General features: G+C 38.0%; 2 protein-coding genes across 2 annotated transcripts; both read left to right on the top strand.

Moving 5' to 3' along the window:
* Window positions 1–5: 5 nt before the first annotated feature.
* On the top strand, window positions 6–1,677 carry LOC115411110 (uracil nucleotide/cysteinyl leukotriene receptor). Its single transcript, XM_030123052.1, has 2 exons — window positions 6–150; window positions 649–1,677. Exon 2 carries the CDS (start codon window positions 667–669, stop codon window positions 1,546–1,548), a length of 882 nt encoding a protein of 293 aa, XP_029978912.1. The 5' UTR covers window positions 6–150; window positions 649–666; the 3' UTR covers window positions 1,549–1,677.
* Window positions 1,678–3,164: 1,487 nt separating this feature from the next.
* Window positions 3,165–21,285, top strand: nphp3 (nephronophthisis 3). Its single transcript, XM_030123813.1, has 28 exons — window positions 3,165–3,365; window positions 3,704–4,078; window positions 4,601–4,726; window positions 4,812–4,962; window positions 5,226–5,378; window positions 5,544–5,677; window positions 5,827–5,987; window positions 6,126–6,282; window positions 6,849–6,923; window positions 7,021–7,191; window positions 8,328–8,431; window positions 8,570–8,684; window positions 8,780–8,923; window positions 9,059–9,156; window positions 10,461–10,563; window positions 11,516–11,598; window positions 11,907–12,045; window positions 12,229–12,393; window positions 12,506–12,600; window positions 12,696–12,818; window positions 13,557–13,746; window positions 14,387–14,628; window positions 14,841–14,916; window positions 15,006–15,133; window positions 16,507–16,747; window positions 16,860–16,985; window positions 19,087–19,202; window positions 19,961–21,285. The coding sequence occupies exons 2-28, from the start codon at window positions 3,755–3,757 to the stop codon at window positions 20,127–20,129; spliced, it is 3,909 nt and encodes a 1,302-aa protein (XP_029979673.1). The 5' UTR covers window positions 3,165–3,365; window positions 3,704–3,754; the 3' UTR covers window positions 20,130–21,285.
* Window positions 21,286–21,381: the final 96 nt, after the last annotated feature.

Genomic DNA, 21,381 nt, shown 5'->3' with positions numbered 1-21,381 from the left:
GTGTGTCATGTGGTGCATGTGTGTGCAAGTATAAGACAAACTGATCAACTCAGCAACACAACAGTTGTTTGGCTCACTTCCACTTCACGGTTTGCTCTGATAGTTATTATACAGTATAGAATTCTGCCTTCTCTACCTACATGAGTAAAGGTAAGAAAAATATGATTATTGATAAAACATGTACAAGGCTATATATGAGGGTGAAAAGCCCTTAATGTACAATTATTTGTGTAATTTTAGAGTACATTTATGTTAATAGAAACTGCAAAGATTGCCATGTAGTGTCTACCACAGAATGTTGAGAGTGGATTTTTTTTTAGTTTTGTAAAATGAGGTTAACCTTCACATATTGTCATTAAATATAAACATTTTGGTAGTAATTTTGTTGAAAAACTCACTTGATTCAAATGCTCTCATTTCCAAAGATGAAAAGCAACTTTATTCCTTGGAACCTAAAAGATACTTCGATCTATTCTTTTTCTAAATATCAGAAAACTTTAAATTTTTTGGTGCGTATTTAAAGGTGGTTGATATTCTCAGTAGGTATTCTGCTACAGGGTCATACTGAAGTCAGGCAAATAGAGTTCCTGTTTCCAAATAACTACATTTACATATGACTATGGGTATGTTTTTTGTCTGGTGCACTAGGCTGATCACACTGGAAGTATGAACATCTCTGAGGAGGGCTTCATCCACCGAGAGAACATTGTCTTTGCTACATTCTACATCTTGATTTTTATTTTTGCTGTTCCTGGAAATGCATTAGCACTTTGGGCCTTCTTCCACCAAAGCAGCACCTCTCCATCTAAGGTCTTTTTGCGTCACCTGTCAGTGGCAGATATTTCCTATATCCTCATTTTGATCATGCGCATAGTTTATCACCTCTTTGACAGCTACTGGCCTTTTGGACATGTCCTCTGTAAAGTGGCTGGCTTCCTCTTTTACCTCAACATGTATTGCAGCATGTACCTAATGAGCTTCATCAGCCTGGACAGATTTCTGGCTGTGGTTCTACCCATCAGATCACAGTCCATCAGGAAGCCTCTATATGCAAATGTGATTGTTGGTATATTATGGATGACAATTATTGTATCTATGTGTCCGATACTTATAAAAGAGGAAGCAATCAACAACACAACTGGCATCTGCAACAAACTATATTTGGAAGATACATCCTCTACCGCATTGGTTTCAACTATTGTGGCATTTGTTCTTCCCCTCACCACAATAGTGATCTCATACATACTGATTCTTTGGAAACTAAGGACAGTGAAGAAACAAGGAAATAGAGCAGTGAGAGATAAAGCTATCAAAATGATTATCCTGATTCTAATGAATTTCCTGATTGCATTTGTTCCCTACCACGTGAACCGTGTCATTTACATTACACAAGGACATGAAAACACAGCTACTGATGAAACCCTGGGAAGAGTGAACCGGATCACGTCTGCACTGACCTGTGTGAGTGGGGTTCTGGATCCTGTGATGTATTTCTTCTTGAACCGTGCATACAGGGACAAACTGCATCAGCTGTTCTGTAAAAAGTAAATGCAACCTTAACCTTATCAGAATCAGCTTTATTGGCCAAGTATGTGAACACATACAAGGAGTTTGGCTTTGGTTTTTACATTGCTCGAACTTGAACCCAGACAACATGTGGACCTGGACACAACATAGACAAACAGTCCACTGGAGACAAAGACAACAATGGGTTAAGATTTACAGTGGATTTATAATGTAATATGTACAAATTGGAGTTTTTATACAGTAAGTGGGTGAGTGGGTCCGGTCTATTAAAAATATATGTCTATGTATATATTATTTAGAGTGGGTTTTACATTGTAATATGTACATAAAGTGCAAATTGAAGTATTTATACAGTGAATGGATATGTACAGGAATACAGTCTGTAAAATATATGTTTATGTGTGTGTGTGTGTGTGTATAGTAGTGCAAATAGAGTTTGTTTTTGTTTTTTTACATAGTGCAAATTAGACAGTTTTAGACAGAGTGCAAAAAATATAAGTTTGTGAGTTGGTGAATTGGAGTCAGAGGGGTATTGACACTGGATGGGTCATGAAGTGTTCATCAGAGTGACGGCCTGGGGGAAAAAACTGTTCTTGTGCTGGCTGTTTTGGCATATAGTGTTAATGCAACATGTAAATAAATGAATACTTTTAAACAAACTTCTGCTTCAATGGGATGTTCATATGGATATATTCAACCTGAAATGAACACACATGCAGCATGAAACAGAAAATTGGAAATGTTTAATTATACAATAAACTGAAAAGATAATCACATGAATCTAAAGGAATAACACTGTAGGCAAGGTAAGGCAAGTTTATTTTTATAGCACATTTCAGCAACAAGGCAATTCAAGGTGCTTCACACAGGACATTGAAATAAAAGAAACAAAAAGAAAGACATTTAAAACATTATAAAAGAAACATGTAAAAGGTGATTAAAAACAGCGAGTAATAAAACAACACATAAAATAAAAAATAAAAAAAAAACAGAATAAAATAAAAATAAAAACACACATATTAAAGTAAGAGTTGCCGTGCAGAGTTTCAAAGAGAATATAAAGTTTAAAAAGTCAAAAGCCTTTTAGTCAAAGGCAGCAGTGAACAGGTGAGTCTTTAACCTTGACTTAAAAGAACTCAGACTCTCAGCAGGCTTGTTAAACAGAACTATGCAAAAGGAAGTATGCAGCAGTCAACATTAGACATACAGGAAACATGAGGTTAATTATACTAATACATGTAGCAAAAAAAAAAGAAAAAAAAGTAGTTTCATTCTCACCTTCAAACCTCACAAAACCCACAACTGAGAACAGTTAATCTGGGTGTATCTGTGCAGAGGCACAAATATGCAGCATAATATAAAGGAGTAAAAGTAGCCTATAGTTCACCATGAGATGTTGCATTTAAATACCGTAAAGAAAAATCTGTAATTTATGGCATTCGTGTTCGGTAACACAATATTTTGCAACAGTGGATTTTTGGTGATTCGGTGTTAATGACTACAAACGAGCAGCTAACTATTATGTATATACTACTTAGATAATTCGCTTTAAAATTTTTGATAAAATGACTAAAAACTTTACTAAGTTTGACCTGTGCGGGCACCTGTACCATGGACTTGTTACCAAGGCAGCCAGGAAGAAGCTGTGAAGGGAGAGGACGAGGAGGGGACCGCTAGTCTAACTGTTTGCTTATTGTAGCCTCCCTTTAGTTTTTCAATACTTTTAATTTACACTTTACCAGACTTAAAACCAACACAGAAGTCATTACTGTGTCTTTTATTCAGTATTTTAATCAGTAAATGTCGCGTCAAACGTGTTAGGTGACGACTTATTGACGGTATGTTAATGTTAGCTAACTAAGCAGCTGTTTAATGTATAAAATTAGCTTTGTTATTATCTGTGAAATGCGATAATTCATCTTTTTGCACCTGAAATTGCTCCATAAAAGTATTAATCGTGCCAGTAGATGTAAGTGTCGACTGCTATTCTCACGTAATAAGTGACCAGATTTTTTAAACAACCAAAAGTAGCTCTGAGTTTTATTCTGTCGATTACTAGCAAGAGATGACAGTTACATAAAGGTCGCAGTGGGATCTTCTAGATTTTATTTCGACTAGATTAGATGGAAACTCTCCTGTAGTTGCCACTTCATCCCTGTCCTGTGTGCCATCGCAGAGGGGCAGTTATGGGCACCAGAAAACGCTGAGTACTCTTTAGATTACCGCCATGGGCACCGCTTCTTCTCTGGTTAGTCCAGGGGAGGTGATAGAAGATGGATACGGAGGTGAAGGTGGGGAAGCCTGTGAGATCCCGGTCGAGGTCAAGCCCAAAGCCAGACTCCTTCGTAGTTCCTTTCGTCGAGGGCCTCGGGTGATAGGGGCCAGTTTCAAATCAACAGGCTCTGTGGATCTGGAGTACGCTGCCGAGTATGAAAGACTGCGCAAAGAGTACGAAATATTTCGTGTCAGCAAGAATAACGAGATCTCATCCATGCAAAAGAAGGAGGCCAAGCTGGATGAGGAAAACAAGAGGCTGAGGGCCGAACTCCAGGTAACCACGACAAGATCCAACAACTATTGTGGATGCCTCTGTCATGTGTAGCTCTGGAAAAAATAAAAAATCATTCAAACTTTTCAGACCTCAGTACCATTTATAACTTCTGGAATACCATCAAGAGGATGTAAGCTTTCAAAAAGATGCTTACATTTTTACACAGACATGACATGAAACACACCAAAGTAAAGATAAAGTGCATGAAAGCAGGGCTATTCCACCAAATGCTGTTATTAATGCTTTCTAACTCAGAACATTAGTATTGTGTTGTTGCTCAAATTCTTTTTCATGGGGTGTGAAAGTACTTTATTCTCATCATCTCATTTGACAATATTTTTTTTATATCACACTCTAAATAACAGTAAAACCAAAGGCCTCTGTTTTTTTTTTTTTTTTCCAGAGTTGTATATGATGATACAATACAGTATGACACATTTCTGAAAATAGATTATAATATTTGAAGATTGTCCATGTTTACACTGATCATATTGGTGGCTGTAAATCTAAATGAAACACCAGGCACTGCAGAAGACTTACCAGAAGATCCTTAGAGAGAAAGAGAGTGCTCTTGAGGCAAAGTATCAAGCTATGGAGAGGGCCGCCACCTTTGAGCATGACAGAGACAAAGTAAAACGACAGTTTAAGGTAAAATGGACAACATACTGTGTTTTACCACCCTCATGGAAGTCTGTATTTGACTGAATCCTAAAATTTGAGTAATGATCTTTAGATTTTCCGGGAGACTAAAGAGAAAGAGATTCAGGACCTCCTGCGGGCCAAAAGGGACTTGGAAGCCAAACTGCAACAGTTACAGGCTCAAGGTATCCAGGTGTATGATCCAAATGATTCTGACTCAGATGACAACCAAACTACTGTCACCGGTAAGACCCACAGATCCATTACAGTTCTTTACATTAGATATATGTGTATGAGATACCTATTTTTTTTTTTGCTTTGTTTTATTATTCACTCCTACATCAGTCCAACATCATCTTACTTCTGTTCAGTGTCATATAAGGGCATGCTCCTTTCCTCTCAGACTGCTCTTTTTTGTTTCACAAATATTTTTTTTTACATATTAGGGTCTTGTATTTTACAGTAAAGTCATTATCGTTGAGTCAGTTTTTTTGCTGTATGTCTCAAGCTGCAGGGACCCAGTGTGAGTACTGGACTGGTGGTGTACTGGGAAGTGAGCCCTCTATGGGTAGCATGATGCAGCTGCAACAGACCTTCAGAGGACCCGAGTTTGCCCACAGCTTAATCGATGTGGAGGGACCCTTTGCAAATGTCAGCAGAGGTATGCAAAAATCTGAAGAAAATAATTAGACATCATTATACATGTTACAGGGAAATATGTTTGCTTAATGGCTTCTTGTGTAATTTGCATAGATTCTGTCAGTGGTTTAACGGACAGAGTTTGTATTTGATGTTTACTTTGCAAACTTGTGTCTGTCTCTGTCAGATGACTGGGATGCTGCAGTGGCCAGTCTGCTTCAGGTGTCTCCTCATGTGCCCCAGGCCTTATGGAGTAACACAGTGCGCTGCTACTTAATATTTACCCAGGAAACCAAAGCAGAGCTGGACATTTTTATTAAGGTCGGTTAGATAGACTGTTTGATTACACCAAAACACAAATTTAATGGCATATCTTAACTCACAGTTCAATGATGATTTAAATGCAGCAGGAATTAGTTTGGTCTAAATGCTGTGAACCATACATGGTAATTAAATTTTTGTTTTCACAGAAACACTCACCCATTCTACGGAAGATGTGTGAGGGTCTAGGCCATTTCTACCTGAATGTCTGCTTCCCAGAGGAGATTGCTGCCTCATACATTGCAGAGCGCAAGCAGGAGCTCGAAAGGAGTTCTGTGTGTGTGCTCCTTCTCAAATCCACTGTAACTAGGTTGGTCCAAATGCCAACTCTTATTAGTATTAAATTAATTAAACTCTGGCTACCCCAGCGATTATTGTAAAATTAGTTATTTATTAAACACTGAGAGATGGATATATTTCTTATGATATATGTTGTGTGTCTTTGTAGCTCTGTGGTGGAGGATTGTGAGGAAGCTTTTGTGAAGAATCCAGACGGCCATCCACTGGTGCTCTACCTCAGGGCTGAAGAAGATCGCAATCTGGCTGGACCCACCAGGCAACTGCTGGAAAGGGTAAATGCTGCAGACAAGGCTGGAAAAGTGAAGGTCAGTATATGAGTGAAATAAATGAGACAAAACAGGAAGTAGGGAGAAGGACTTCCACAAAATCAGAAAAAATAGATTTGAAAGACAAGCTATTTTCTTTTTTTATATACTTTATTTTTGACAGATTTTACATTTTGTAACAAACAGACAATAAAATGAAAATGCAAAGACATAAGAAGTAACAGACGTCAACAAGCATAGACAAGACAGTATCAAAACTTGAAATTCAACAGAAAAGGAAGTGGGTCGATGAGTCACAATATTTTCTCATCCTGATAAGAGGGCTGTGTCAACTTAGGTATTGTCTTATTTCAGTCCCTGTCGGATCATTCAGATATATTCTCATGTTGCTTCAGATCATGTCCAGGTGTGCAAAAGACAAGCTATTTTCATAAAAACAGCTTTTAAATCTTCTAAAATCGTGCTCATACAGTTACACAGAATCTCACATAGTTGTCACCAAGAAAACCCAGAGCTCTAACTGTGGATAAAATACAGAAGTGGTGCCTTGAAGTACACATTTTGTCTTGCCCACAACTACTGACATGTTTTGAACATCAACCCAGGTTGTGGATCATAGTGGTTCTGCAGAAGATGGGGCTGATCTGATTTATGCTCAGTTGGAAAAAGTCATCAAACAGGTAGAAGCTTTCCACTGGCAAACAATAAACAACAGTCATTATGACCCAATTTCCTGTCATAACTGTTTTTACCTTCAATTTCCACACCTTCCTCTAGGAGCTGCTGGGTCTTGAGATGGCAGATGTTGACTCTAAGGATTCTGGGATAGAGGACGGACGTGAGGAAGATTCAGGAGACGTGCTGTGGGATCTCCACGATGAGCAAGAACAGATTGAGTCGTATCAGCAGGCCTGTAGCAGCACCACCTCCCAGTTAGGCTTCCAGAAGGTATGGCAGATCATTACTGTCTTCTTTAAAATTAAGGTCAAGTTTATTTATATAGCCCATTTAAAACAATGCAAAGTACCTGAAGTGCTGCACAAAGATGTACTGTAGGGAAAAAATACAAGGTATGATAAAACTAGTAGAAATATATAGATATATAAGATAAGTTATACTAAAACTGATAAAAACAGATACACAACTAGAAGCACTTGGAGAGCGCAGACCTCCGCCAAGGCTGATCAGTGGCCCCCCCCCCGTGGGCCCCCCCCACGCCAAGGAGGTTATGTTTTTGCCAGGGTTTGTTTGTCTGTCTGTCTGTCTGTCCGTTAGTGTGCAACATAACTCAAAAGTTATGGACAGATTTTGATGAAATTTTCTGGTCTGCGCCCCCCACGTGGGCCCCCCCACTCCCGATCACCACCAAAATGTAATCATTTCTTCCTTATCCCATTTCCAACAAACCCTGAAAATTTCATCCAAATCTGTCCATAACTTTTTGAGTTATGTTGCACACTAACGGACAGACAAACAAACAAACAGACAGACAAACAAACAAACCCTGGCAAAAACATAACCTCCTTGGCGGAGGTAAATAATATGATAAATAGCATCTAAACAACAACCAGAAGATGAAATAAATAAGTCACATACTTTTATTAAAAACCAGTGCAAATAGGTGCATCTTCAAAAGAGATTTAGAATAGAATAGAATCAAATAGAATCTTAATTTTGTCAGTAGTAGTTTGTCACACATGCAAACATGCACCACACACCGAAATTTGTCTTCTACCTTTAACCCATCACTAGTTAATGCATCACACACACTGCATGCTAGGAGCAGTCCCATGTCAGGCACCCAGGGAACAAATGGGGGGGGTTAAGTGCCTTGCTCAAGGGCACATCAGCTAACAACTCTCCACCAGTCCAGGGAATTGAACTGACAACCCTTCAGTCACCAGCCATCTCTCAGCCATCTAGGCCATGACTTCTATTCTATTCTATTCTATTCTATTCTATTCTATTCTATTCTATTCTATTCTATTCTAGACTAGAATAATAATCCAGTCGAGATGAGATGAGATGTTTAAAATTAATTCAGTTTATTTCTGACTTATGTGTTGTATCTATGTTCTCTATAGTATATAGATCGTCTGAATGACATGATAGCTGCTCCCCCACCCACCCCTCCTCTTTTGGTATCGGGTGGTCCAGGCTCAGGAAAATCTCTCCTGCTCTCTAAATGGTGAGATTCAACTGATCCAGTTAACCTGCCTCTGGTTATCGTTGTCGACCGATTAACTGATGATGAGTGGTGCTGTTCAGCTAAGTGGAATTGCCCTACTTTTTCTTTTCATTACATTTGTTCTCTCTTCATTTTCAGGATAGAGCTGCAGCAGAAACAGTCACCCAACACCTTGTTCCTTTATCATTTTGTCGGTCGACCTCTTTCCACAAGTTCAGAGCCGGTTCTGATCATCAAACGCCTCACAGTCAAAGTACGGGCTGTATCGCATCAGTTTAACTTTTTTAGTAGGGGATGTCTCTTTGTCTTAACACTGGAGGAATGTGATGTCTGTCTCCAAATACACAGTTGCTGCAGCACTTCTGGTCCATTTCTGGCTTATCCATGGAACCCAGTAAGATACTTGAGGAGTTTCCTCGCTGGCTGGAAAGACTCTCTGCACGGCATCAAGGAAACATAATCATTATCATTGATTCCATTGACCAAATTCAGGTATTGTGCTCATCATCATTTACCCAAACTAAGCATCCTGTACAGAACATTGTTTTAGTGACTTCTCTCCGTACTTATTTCTACAGTTTTTACTCTTCCCTGAAAGGTTTTTAAAAATAGTGTCAATTTTTCCAGCAAGCAGAAAGACACATGAAGTGGCTGATTGACCCTCTACCTGTCAATGTCAGAGTGGTGGTATCAGTCAACGTAGAGACGTGTCCTCAAGCTTGGAGGTGAGTCACATTGTGTGCATTTCTAATCCTTTTCAACTGACCCATATTTGCATTGCACTGCTTTACATATTTTAGGGGTTATATGTAGTTTTGATGTTCCAAACTATCAGCAATACCAGAAGACACCCCAAGCCATTAAATCCAATACTATGTCTTCACAGAATGTACAGGGATCCTGCGGGGTCTTAAAAAGTCTTGAATTTACAAATCTGCATTTAATACCTTAAAAAAGTCTTTAAAATGTATTAAATTTCTTATGGTAGGTCTTAAGTTATGTTGCCATACAGTTATTTGCTTTTTTGTGTTTAAATGTGTCTGTTAAATGTCCAAGCTGCAAAGAAAGTAACACTGGTCTAATCAGTTCCAAAGTGGCAGTTTATATTGAAATTGGGAACTAATTCTTACAAAGTTTGCAGCCCCCGGTGAGAATTGACTTAGAACGGTGGGAGTCAAGGCATTAGAGTAAATAAATAAATTTTTCCTAAATTCTCAGAGCCACAGATTTTTGCCAGTATGGCTGTGAAATCTGCATTAAATTCTGTTCTACGTTGTCTTAAAATATCCTTAAAAAGTCTTAAATTTAACTTGCAGAATCCTGAAAGAACCCTGTTGTAACACTCACTCAATAAAGTGTGAAGCCCATTGTTTACACACCTCTGCATTCTTATATCATCGAGTTTTCTCCTCAAACAGAAGTTCAGATAGTAGATCAAAATATCACTGTGTCTTATCATTTGCATATGTTGCATCAGGCAATAGTTTACATTATAGCTCTCTTAGCTTTTTGAGATGGAAAACAACCACAATAAAATGACAAATCACCTCTATTTTCTGTATGGTTTGTGTTTTCAAAAGCTGCAGTAAAGATCCTTCTTTAATTGTCCAAACACGGGCAGAACTGTCATATTTTAGCCTGAACCGTGCATCAACAAATGATGAACTCAGCAAACATATAATATAACATATTGATTCTATATATTCATAAAATTCATTAACAAATGTATCAGTGCAGAGGAAACATTGTGATTTCAGCACAAGTTTTCATTTTTCATTTGGTGTTGTGTCCAGAGGTGTAAACAACAGCAACACTTCTATGTTTTACAGTGTTCTACAATACAATACAATAATATATGTAACATAATATAATGACATATTTGACATGATGTTAGAACTCTTTATTCTAAACACTCTCATGACGCTTTTCAGTCACTTTTGAAATTTTTAAGTAGAATTGTTACATGTAGACCCTTTAAATAAACATCTGTAGTATTTCCAGTTGTAATTCAATAAATTTGTGTGTTCAGGTTGTGGCCCACGCTCCATTTGGACCCACTGAGTCCCAGAGAGGTGAGAAGTGTTGTCAGTGCAGAGTGCCAGAGCATGGATCTCAAACTTGCCAAAGAGCAGGTCAGTTACTATCTCACTATCTTATCTCTTCTTTGAAAACTCCAAAGAACTGTTTCCTTAAAGGGGTCATATTTTGCTAAACTCACTTTTATTAGTCTTTGGTTCATTTATTTGTGTATTTGGGCCCTAATAGTTCATAAAGTTTGAATTTGAACCCTCCAGGTGCTGCAAAGCTGTCTTTATCTTAATTTTGGCAAAAATCGAGTGGATTTCTACAACTCATTTTAATTCCTTCTTAATTTGTTACGTTTTATAACTAGTTACATCTTGACGTTGTAGTCCATACTGAAAATATGTCCAAACTTCGAGCTGATTACCTCAAATGTTCAGTTGTTGGTTGTATTGCCGAACACAAGTGGCTGAACAGGACAGAAGGCACAGTCAACAACCTGAAGGGGGTGGGGGGTGTAAAGTGGCTCATTTGGATTTAAAGGGCCAGCGCTCAAAACAACCTTTCTGGTGTCGTTACTCAGAAATTGGGTTAAAGATGGACCTGTGGAGTTGAATTAATGAAGAATTCAGACCCAAGCATAGCATTTAGAGTTTATGTCAGGGGTGTCAAACTCAGATCCTCGAGGGCCGGTATCCTGCATGTTTTAGAGGTTTCCCTCTTCCAGCACACCTGACGGTCATTATCAGGCTTCTGCAGAGCTTGATGATAGGCTTATCATTTGAATCAGGTGTGTTGGAAGAGGGAAACATCTAAAACATGCAGGATACCGGCCCTCGAGGTTCTGAGTTTGACACCCTTGGTTTATGTAGACCACAGGGAAATGTTTTAAAATGCATAATTCCTTTTAAAAAAGCAAAGTATCACTCCTTTAAGAGTCCAAACACATTTTAAGGACATTCAACTTTTAATTTTTAGAAACAACACTGAATGAAAAAAAAAAAACAGCTTTACCGTGTGTCATTTGTCAGCCTCCCTCAATTAAATGTTTCTTTGTTTCAGGAGAAGAAACTTGAAAGACACTGTCGCTCTGCATCTACATGTAATGCATTATATGTCACTTTGCTGGCAAGGATGATCACCAGGTTGGCCAACAGGGTTTCACTAATATGAATTTATTGCTCTTACTGACAGACGACAGACTGAACTTGTCAGATTATGTCAGTTATCAACCAAGTTTAAGAATTCTTTATTGACTTTTTTTTTTTAACATCTGGCAGGAAAAGATCCAGGACATGCTTTTTTATTACAGTAAAGTTTATATAATTGTGACATTTTCTGTGCCTCATTTTATGGCTAGAATAAGTGTGATTCAAGTAAATGGTGTAGTCATTCCTATAACTTAACTTTTCTTTTTTTTTTTCTTTTTTAAATGTAACTGTATGATTTGCAGCAGTAGATCATGCTGTTCACTGGAGAAGAGTCTGGACCAGTGTCTACAATGTCAGGACACCATGTCTCTCTATCGTCTCGCACTCAAGATGACTCTGAACTCGCTCAACACAGACAGAGAGCGCCACATAATGAGAGAGGTGACTTTTATCTCGATAAAATGTCTTAAATCAAACAAAAGGTTTTTTGACTGTTTTCACCTTTTCCACTATATCAGATTTTTTTGGTCTTGTAGTGACACATCTCTGCATATTTTTTTCTCCTCGGGCTCTACACTACACTTTCACTCACTATAGTTTCTATTTTTTGCTGATCCTTTATAGATTCTGTGTCTTGTGTGTGCCAGTCATAATGGAGTTAGTGAGTCAGAGGTACTAGACCTTTTCCCAGAGCTGGAACTACCTGTCCTGTCCTCTCTACTTTACCGCCTGAACAGACTCTGTATTGTAACTCTCCGTTGTGGGCTCATCAGGTTCCAACACCTGCAAGTAAGTGAACTCTGGACAACAGAGCCGTAGAGCACAAAGACGTTTTTGACAAAATACATTAAAGAATTATAGATTTTTTTTTTTTTTAACTGTCCATCTGTCTGGCGTACAGGCCTGGGAAGCTGTGAGGTCAGAGTTTCTGAGCGGAGGAAGCAGTTCTACAACTTACAGAGAGAAACTGATCCATTACTTCAGCCAGCAGCTCAGGTGCTTCAGTGTGGCCATTTTCTCCTCAATACACCTCACATTCATCTGTCACTACAACTCACAACTCATGCCATTCTGCCTGTGTTCCTTTGTAGCCAGGACCGTGTCACTTGGCGTGTTGCAGACGAGTTGCCGTGGTTACTCCAGCAGCAGGAGGACAGGACTAAACTGCAGCTTAGTCTGTTGAACCTCTTTGTCTCCCAAAACCTTTACAAAAGGTGCCTGTTATTGTTGACTAAAAATATGCATGCAAGGTTGGATGATATATCAACACCCTCATTTGTTTAGGTTTGTCTTGAAGATGCTCTAAGCAAGGGGTGTCAGACTTTTTTTTTTTAGATTTATGAAGTAACCTTGAAAATGTAAATAACATGAACATCCTAGAAGTTTTTAAGGAAAATAATTTTAATTAAAATAATAAAAAATAATTTAAATAATATACACCTCAGCTTATCATTGACATATGTGATTACAACTTACACATCACAGCTTATCGACAAAGACACAAACATTAGTGACAGGTATAATATTGTTAAAATTGCACTTATTTCTCTTAAGACATTTCATGTTGTTCATATCTGTTCAAGTTATTCACATTTTTGAGAAAGGATAGTTTGTAAATCTAAACATTTTCATGTAATTTTTCTTTTGTACACTTAAAAAAAAAGAGAAATTATTTTTAGGTCATTTTGATAGTATTTTACTGGTTCGACCCACTTGAGATGGAATTGGTCTGTATGTGGCCCCTGAACTAGAATAATTTTAACATCCTTGATTGTTAACATCTTTAAAGTAATTTTTGCATTTCACAAATTTATCCCGGGAGCTAGATTTGACCCTTTGGTGGGCTGGTTTTTGCCCACAGGCTGTATATTTGACACCCCTGCTCTACGATAACAGATTTATTTCTGATGTACAACATAATATGCATTTACTGTGTTTTTCTGCATTTCTAGGGGTCATTTCTCAGAGCTGTTGGCCTATTGGCAGTACGTGGGAAAAGACAAAAGCTCCATGGCCACTGAGTATTTCGACTCCCTCAAACACTATGAGAAGAGCTGCGAGAGTGAAGACAGCATGACCAAGCTGGCAAACCTGTATGAGACACTGGGTCGGTTCCTCAAAGACCTGGGTCTCCCTAGCCAGGTACATTTTACGGCTTTAATATTTTGAAGTACAATAGCACATTACGGCCACAAGTAAGTAAAAAAAACTAATAACACAAAGTCTAGAGAGAATAAGGCTTCCAAGATGAAAGTAGTAAATTTATAGAAGAAAACATGGATATTCTTTGAGATTAAAGTAGTGAATTTACAATAAAAAACACATTTTTGAGAAAGAACTTGAATATTCTGTGAGATTCTGAAGTCATATATTTTCAAGAAAAAAATGCAACAGTAATACAGAAGCAAATTTATGACAATAATTACAGAGAAAGATTTTATTTATCGATTTATTTTTATTCTGTAAAGATATATTACCCACCATGGCCGTAATAATAAGCCATTTTTCTCTTTTAGTAATTGGAATACTTAATATGTCATGTACGTTTGTATTTTATTGTGTTGTATATTAGTTGTATAGTTCACTGTCCCTGGCAGAGACCACCTGCAATTTCTATTCTATTCTATTCTATTCTATTCTAGTATAGTATAGTATAGTATAGTATAGTCTAGTCTAGTCTAGTCTAGTCTATTTTGTCTTTTATGGGTGATTGTTGTTTGCTCATTTGCTCACAGTCAGAATAATAATAATTAGTTCAATCTGAGTTTGTCTGTTGGTCCAGGCTGTAGCTCCTTTACAGCGATCCCTTGAAATCAGGGAGACAGCCCTGGACCCAGATCACCCCAGCGTAGCTCGATCTCTGCACCAGCTGGCTGGGGTTTATGTTCAGTGGAAGAAGTATGGAAACGCTGAGCAGCTGTACAAGCAGGCCCTGGAGATAAGTGAGAACGCCTACGGTGCTGAGCATGCCAGTGTAGCACGAGAGCTGGAGTCACTGGCCATGCTCTACCAGAAACAAAACAAGTGAGTGGGGCCCAGCTCATGTTAAATTGTTATTTTATATGCGTATTTTATGTTTATCAGTTGTTACAGCCATGTAAAAATGTGTCTCACCTGTGTTAATAATTGCATGAGGGTGTAAAATGTGACTAGTAATACTCGCTGACACCCTGTCAATGCAGGACTCAATATAAAATGCATGTTTCACGGCTTACACCTGGACCTTTTACTGTCAGGTATGAACAAGCAGAAAAACTCAGGAAAAGGTCTGTGAAGATACGTCAGAAGACTGCTCGCCAGAAAGGTCATATGGTGAGCATGTTTGTCAAACTCCCATGGACTTCATCATATTCAGTTAATCAGACATGTTTTATGAGCCTTTTGTCTGCTCCACCTTGCAGTACGGTTTCACTTTGTTGCGACGCAGAGCCCTACAGCTGGAAGAGCTGACCCTGGAGAAAGACTCAGCTGACTGTGCCAAAACACTTAATGAACTGGGTGTTTTGTACTACCTCCAAAACAACCTGGAGTAAGTCTCACACGCTTTACAGCCTGTATACACACAGAAAACAAAACACATTACATGTGCATTTCAAGGTGCATTGTATATTACATTTTTACTAAGGTTTGGTTCTTAATTTTTTTTATTTTTTGAGTTCCCCAGTGAGTAAGATTCAGGATCTACCTGTAGAAATGGAGTACAGTATTCAGAGTTTTGTTGTCACGTGTGTATAATCATGTGGAATAAGAACTGTTGTGTTTCTGCTGTTGCTATGAACAGACTTCCTCTTCTCGTTTTCATAGTGGGTGTTCTCTGTATTTAACTGTATTACTACACCTACTAGTCTGAGGGTGGAGTTAGTTTCCCCTTAATTAAAAGTCCCAGAACAGACTAAACAAACAGTGATTCTAATAAAGGTCGGTTTTTGCATTTTCTTCTGGCCACTGAAGGGGAGGGTAGAGGGTGGTCAGTTGGTTTGCGTATGTAGTTTTACTTCTAAATAAGACTAGGTATTTCCCACTAAACAGTTTCATATTGAAGATGGTGTTGGAGATTTAACGTCGTTAATATAAATCACAAACGTTCCCCACTCCAGGGGTATTTGAGTTTTGCAGTTGATTTTAAGCCTAGATGACTGGAAAGCTTAGATCCTGTATATTGGCTTCTACACTGAGCAAAAATAGAAATGCCTTATGTACAGTATTTGTGGGACACAAGACGCGCGGCCCAAAATGAGCTCATGATGTCTTATAATTATAAAACATGGTTAATTCTCTTGGTTTGTAAACAAACTGTGTCCATCTCTGTGAGTGAGCGCTTGCTCAGTGATCCAGTGATTCCACCCACAACACAGGTGTGTCATGTCCAGATGCTGCTCAGACAGCGTTAACAGTTACTCAGACACACCTTATACTGGGGACAATAAAAGGACACCTCAAAATGCCACATTTCCTCAGATGTCACCATGCCACAGATGTTGCAAATCATGCGGGAATGGTTTCGGATAACATCCCACAACACTGTGTAGCCCTCAAAGAGGAGTGGAATAACATTCCATGGGCCACAATTGACAATATTGTCAACTTGAGAAGACGATATGTCACTCTATGGGAAGCCAGTGGTGGACACTTAAGATATCAAGTGGTGATTTCTTTCAACCAGCCCCCACCATGTCCACATGAATGTCCCTGAATGTCAGACTTCACTATCATGTTCTAACGGACAGTAATCTATACCACACTGATCAACAAAATAAACTGTGTGCGATTTAATATATTGTGCAACACCTCATGCTGTTAAAAATTGGAAGTGACACATAGGGGTTTTTTATTTTTGCTCAGAATATTTATTCAACCGTCTTATTTTATTCACATATTGACACCCCTCTCTGCCTTCACCAGTGCAGCCAAGGTGTTCCTAAGTCGTTCACTGGAAATGCGGCAGCGTGTCCTCGGCCCAGATCATCCAGACTGCGCTCAGTCCCTCAATAACCTGGCAGCGCTGCACACGGAGAGGAGAGAGTATGAGACAGCCGAGGACATGTACGAGAGGGCTCTGGACATTCGCAAGAAGGCCCTGTCACCGGACCACCCCTCACTGGCGTACACACTGAAACACCTGGCCATGCTCTATAAACGCAGAGTGAGACACCTGTGTTTGTTTAATCCTCTAGGTTTAATACTCTCTGTTGAACACCTCATTTTGTGTTGGACATTGTTTGAGAATCTGATGTAAAAATCTGTTGCTTATACAGGGGAAGCTGGAGAAGGCTGTTCCGCTGTACGAACTGTCTCTGGAAATCAGGGAGAAGAGTTTTGGGCCCAAACACCCCAGTGTGGCCACAGCACTGGTCAATCTGGCCGTGATCTACTGCCAGCTGGTCAGACTATTTTGGCATGCTTCCTCTCTCTAAACCAGGGGTGTCAAACTCATTTTAGTTCAGGGACCTCATCCTCCCAGTATGATGTGAAGTGGGCCAGACCAGTGAGATACTAACATAATAGCCTATAAATAATATCAACTCCAAAAATGTTTCTATATTTTAGAGTGAAAAAAAGTAAAATTACATTTTGAAAATTTTTACATCTGAAAACTGTCCTTTAAAAAATATGAATAATATGAACAAACATGAAAAAACTGAAATTTATTAAGAAAAATATGTGCAGTTTTTTTTAAACCAATGTGTTTATTGATTTTGGTTTTTTTTTTTTCAACAGTACACAATAACAACTTATGAACACGGTGGTTCAAAGGTTACATTCAGCAGGAGTACGTGTCCACAAGAGTCCATTCACAGGGTAGAAGAAAACAGAAAAAAAAAAGAAAAGTCCTTGTATGTAAAATAGACACACTGATATGCAGAGGGTGTAGCTATTTCTCTCCAGGTTCATTCATTAGGTGTGATAAATCATTATTCTCAAGATATTGTATAAAGCGTCCTCACACATTATGAAGCAAGTGCTGTTGTTAAGTATAAAAGTCATTTTTTCCAGAAGTAGACAGCCAGTTCTCTGAACCACTGTGTACCATTGGCTTTACCCATCTTTTTCCATGTCAAACCAATCAGTCTTTTTGCCTGTAGGAGGCACATGTTAAGAAAGATTTGTTCCTGCTGTTTTATGTTATGCCCCTCTGGGTAAAAACCAAGTACAAAAAGTTTTGGCTCTTGGTCTAGTCTAGGGCTGCACAATATTGGAAAAAACAAAAAATTGCGATATTTTTTTTTTTCAACCCTGCGATATATATTGCAATATGAAAAAATACTCAGGAGGATATAAGAGCTATGTGGTGCCGACATAAATGGTCAAACAAATTAGTTGTGTTACCTCTCATTGTGGCAGCAGTTGCAAGGCATTATCGACACAGAACGTGTTTCAGCATCATCCTTGTAGCTGAAATAATTCCAGATAACTGGCGTTGCTTTTGTTTTTGGCACCAAGTCTTCATTTTTGGTGATTTTCTCTTGTTCATTCCTCATTTTTCAATGTTGTTACCGGCAACTCATTCCAAACTGATTAAGAACGATTGTGATTGGTGAATCGCTGCGCGCAGTATGTGTCAGGTACTCAGTTTGAAATTACATGAGAACATGTTGAGTTCATTTGCCTCCTACATTACAGAATCTGCAGTGTGACTATTGTGCACATGTACATTGCGATGACGATGCTCAAATGATACATTGTGCTGCTCTAGTCTAGTCTGATTGATAGAATCTCCTGAAATATTAATTTAACCTCTTCCCAGAACTCCCCCAGTCTAGGACACGACCATAAGCAATGGGAGGGTGTACCCTTATTTACAGTGCATCTGGTGCATAGGTCTGGAGTATTACAGTTAAATTTGTTCAGTTTTTCTGGTGCAACATACACTGTTATAAGCCATTTGAATTGTTGAAGTTTCAGAGGTGTTAGTTTACCTGTCTGAGTTTGAGCTGGTTTGCAAACTGTATGCCACTGTTCCAATATAAGTGCAGTTTTAACAATATTATGCCTCAGTTTATCATTTACACATGTACAATACAACTTACAGATTTGAGTGGATCTACAAATGCACAAAATATTTAGGAAAAGGCAGAATATTGTTAAAATTGCACTTAAGACATTTCAGGTTGTTTAAATTTGTTCAGGTTATTCATTGTTTAGTGAAAGGATAGAATATAAATGCATTCATTGTCATGTATGTACATATGTAATGAATGTATGAATGTAATTTTAGTTTTTTACTGGTCCGACCCACTTGACATCCAATTCAGCTGAATGTTTCTCATGAACTAAAAATGATGTCTTTTTTTAATATCTTAAATGTAATTTTTGCATTTCACAAATTCATCCCTTGGGCCGAACTGGACCCTTTGGCAGGCTGGTTTTGGCCCACAGGCCATATGTTTGACACCCGTGCTCTATACAATATATTCTAGATTTGTATTTGTCTGTAATATAATGTGTTGCATATAAAGCCAATATAATGTTTTTTTCTTTCAGAAGAAGCATGGTGACGCCTTGCCTCTTTATGAGCGAGCACTCAGAGTGTATGAGGACAGTTTGGGTCGTTCACATCCACGTGTCGGAGAAACACTCAAGAACCTGGCCGTCCTAAGGTACGCTAATTCAGAGAGGCAACGTAAATATCAATGCTGTAATGGTTTGTAAAAATAAGTAGTCTTTTTTTTTTTTTTAGAATTTTCTTTTTTTCACTTGGAAAGACATTTGTATACCATGTGTAAAGGAAAATCAACAATGGTAAAGCATGAAATTGTACGTACACATTACATACAAGTTCTCTGTTTAAAAAAAAACAAAACAAAGACAACTGTTCTTAAAGTAAGTCTTCCCTTTTTTTTATTTTGTTAGTCATACCTTAGAACAAAAAGATGTCATTGTTCCCTTATTTTCATTATTCTTATGCCAAAAACCACACAAGTTTCAGTACCAGTACAATCAGCCACTTCAGTTATAACTTGTCAATTCCAGTCAAAGTCAAATCTGGCCTCAGTGGGGTGATATATACAGTCCATTTTGACCACATTTCTATAAATTTATCCTGTTTTACTTTTAGTGAAAAGGACAGTTTCTCCATTACATAGATTTCATAGATTGCTTTTAACCAATCTTCTAGTTGTGGTGCATCTGGTTGTAGCCACTTCCTTGTCAGAGTTTTTTTTGCTCCACTAAGTAGTACTCTCATTAAATATTTGTCTCCTTTAGTTGGAATGTTCTGCGTCATGGCTCTCATGTGCAGTGTTAAAGCATCAAATGGGATTGTGGTCTTAAATATAAATTCCAAACAATTGTGGATGTTCTTCCAGAATGACTTGATTTTTGAAGTAGTCATTTTTATAATTTGTTGTGTAAATAGCTATGAAGAAGGTGACTTTGAGAAAGCGGCAGAACTTTACAAACGTGCAATGGAGATCAAAGAAGCAGAACCATCGCTGGTGTGCGGAAATGCTCCATCTCGGCATTCATCCAGCGGGGACACGTTCAGCCTAAGGGGACCTGGACCCCTCCTGCACGCCCCAAGGTGACTCCTCAGCCACTTTCTGCCACACAGTGATACTTTGGCTACTTTAATTATCACTGAGTAGCTAAAACTTTAAGGGAACCTGGTCCTGCTCAACGTCCTGCTTATCCAGCTGTGATCATTGTCTGGATGGAGGAGTTGTGTTTGGTCAAACATACTGTAACTGCCAATAGGATTCTATAGTCCACATCATAACGCTGTGAAATCAACGCATTTGCAAAAATTATTTATGAATCTATAGTATTCATATGTCAAGAACTTTGTTAACTTAGTCCTTTTACAGGCCTGGAACTCAGGATTTATTTGAGAGTGAAACACGTCTTCCCGATTAACCTCGAACAGTTTATGTGCAAAGATAAAACAGCAAACAGATTCATTTTCTGATTTGAAAAGTCCAGCCAAGACACTTAAACAAAACTTGATCACAATACTCACTTTTTGAGCTTTCAGTGGATTCTACTTTTTGAAGTCTTTCCAGATTTCTGTGTTTTTTGTTGTCTGATTTTAATAGGATAAAAAAAAAAAAAAAACACTCAGAAGGTGTTTTATAACTTCTCAAAATTAGATGGTGAATGGCTCAATCCAATCATGCTTTTAACAGAATACGCAGTTCAGTTTCTAAATCTGCATTCTGAATAATGATGTTAAATCTGACAAATGCTGCCATCTCTCATCTGTAATGTGAATGAGTAACAGTCTGTATTTATATTCAGTAATTATGTGTTTTGTATTAATGACACAACCAGAATTAAGTATTCAGTTTTAACAAATTATTTCAAAAATACAAAAAAAAAATGGAGGCTAAGATAAGTAACAAAGTATTACCATGTGTGAAGAAACATCACCTCTGCTACTAATATGCATTTATTTATTCATATATTAAACAGGGAGATTTAATGCAATTGCCAATGAATGAATGCCACAAGTTTCTATGTAGTAAAAATAATGATTTACTGTCTGACCAAACGACCATAAAGCCAAGACAAAGAGAACAGTGTGCCATAATATGTTGCCAAATGTAGTACATACTGTGTATTTGTTATATACATATATATTGTATTCATGTATTAATGTAATTAAAAGCTGTACAGAACCAAAAATATAGCATCAAAAATATAAACAGCACTGTAATCCACCCAATAAATACTTTATTGAGACAACATGAAACATTGTGAAGTAGTTTTTTTTTTTTTTTTTAGCAGATGTTTTCATCAAGCTGGGAAATTCATACGTTAATGCACTACCAATTTTAATAC

Source organism: Sphaeramia orbicularis, chromosome 20, assembly GCF_902148855.1.
Source record: "Sphaeramia orbicularis chromosome 20, fSphaOr1.1, whole genome shotgun sequence".
Taxonomy (NCBI): Eukaryota; Metazoa; Chordata; class Actinopteri; order Kurtiformes; family Apogonidae; genus Sphaeramia; species Sphaeramia orbicularis.
This window is presented reverse-complemented; position numbering and strand designations above follow the sequence as displayed.

Bases quoted from the DNA above. Each gene is read 5' to 3' on its own strand.
- nphp3 (XM_030123813.1), top strand. From the start codon at position 3,755: ATGGGCACCGCTTCTTCTCTGGTTAGTCCAGGGGAGGTGATAGAAGAT. The intron at 4,079-4,600 runs GTAACCACGACA...ATGAAACACCAG, and splicing joins GGCTGAGGGCCGAACTCCAG to GCACTGCAGAAGACTTACCA. The intron at 16,748-16,859 runs GTGAGACACCTG...TTGCTTATACAG, and splicing joins CCATGCTCTATAAACGCAGA to GGGAAGCTGGAGAAGGCTGT.
- LOC115411110 (XM_030123052.1), top strand. From the start codon at position 667: ATGAACATCTCTGAGGAGGGCTTCATCCACCGAGAGAACATTGTCTTT.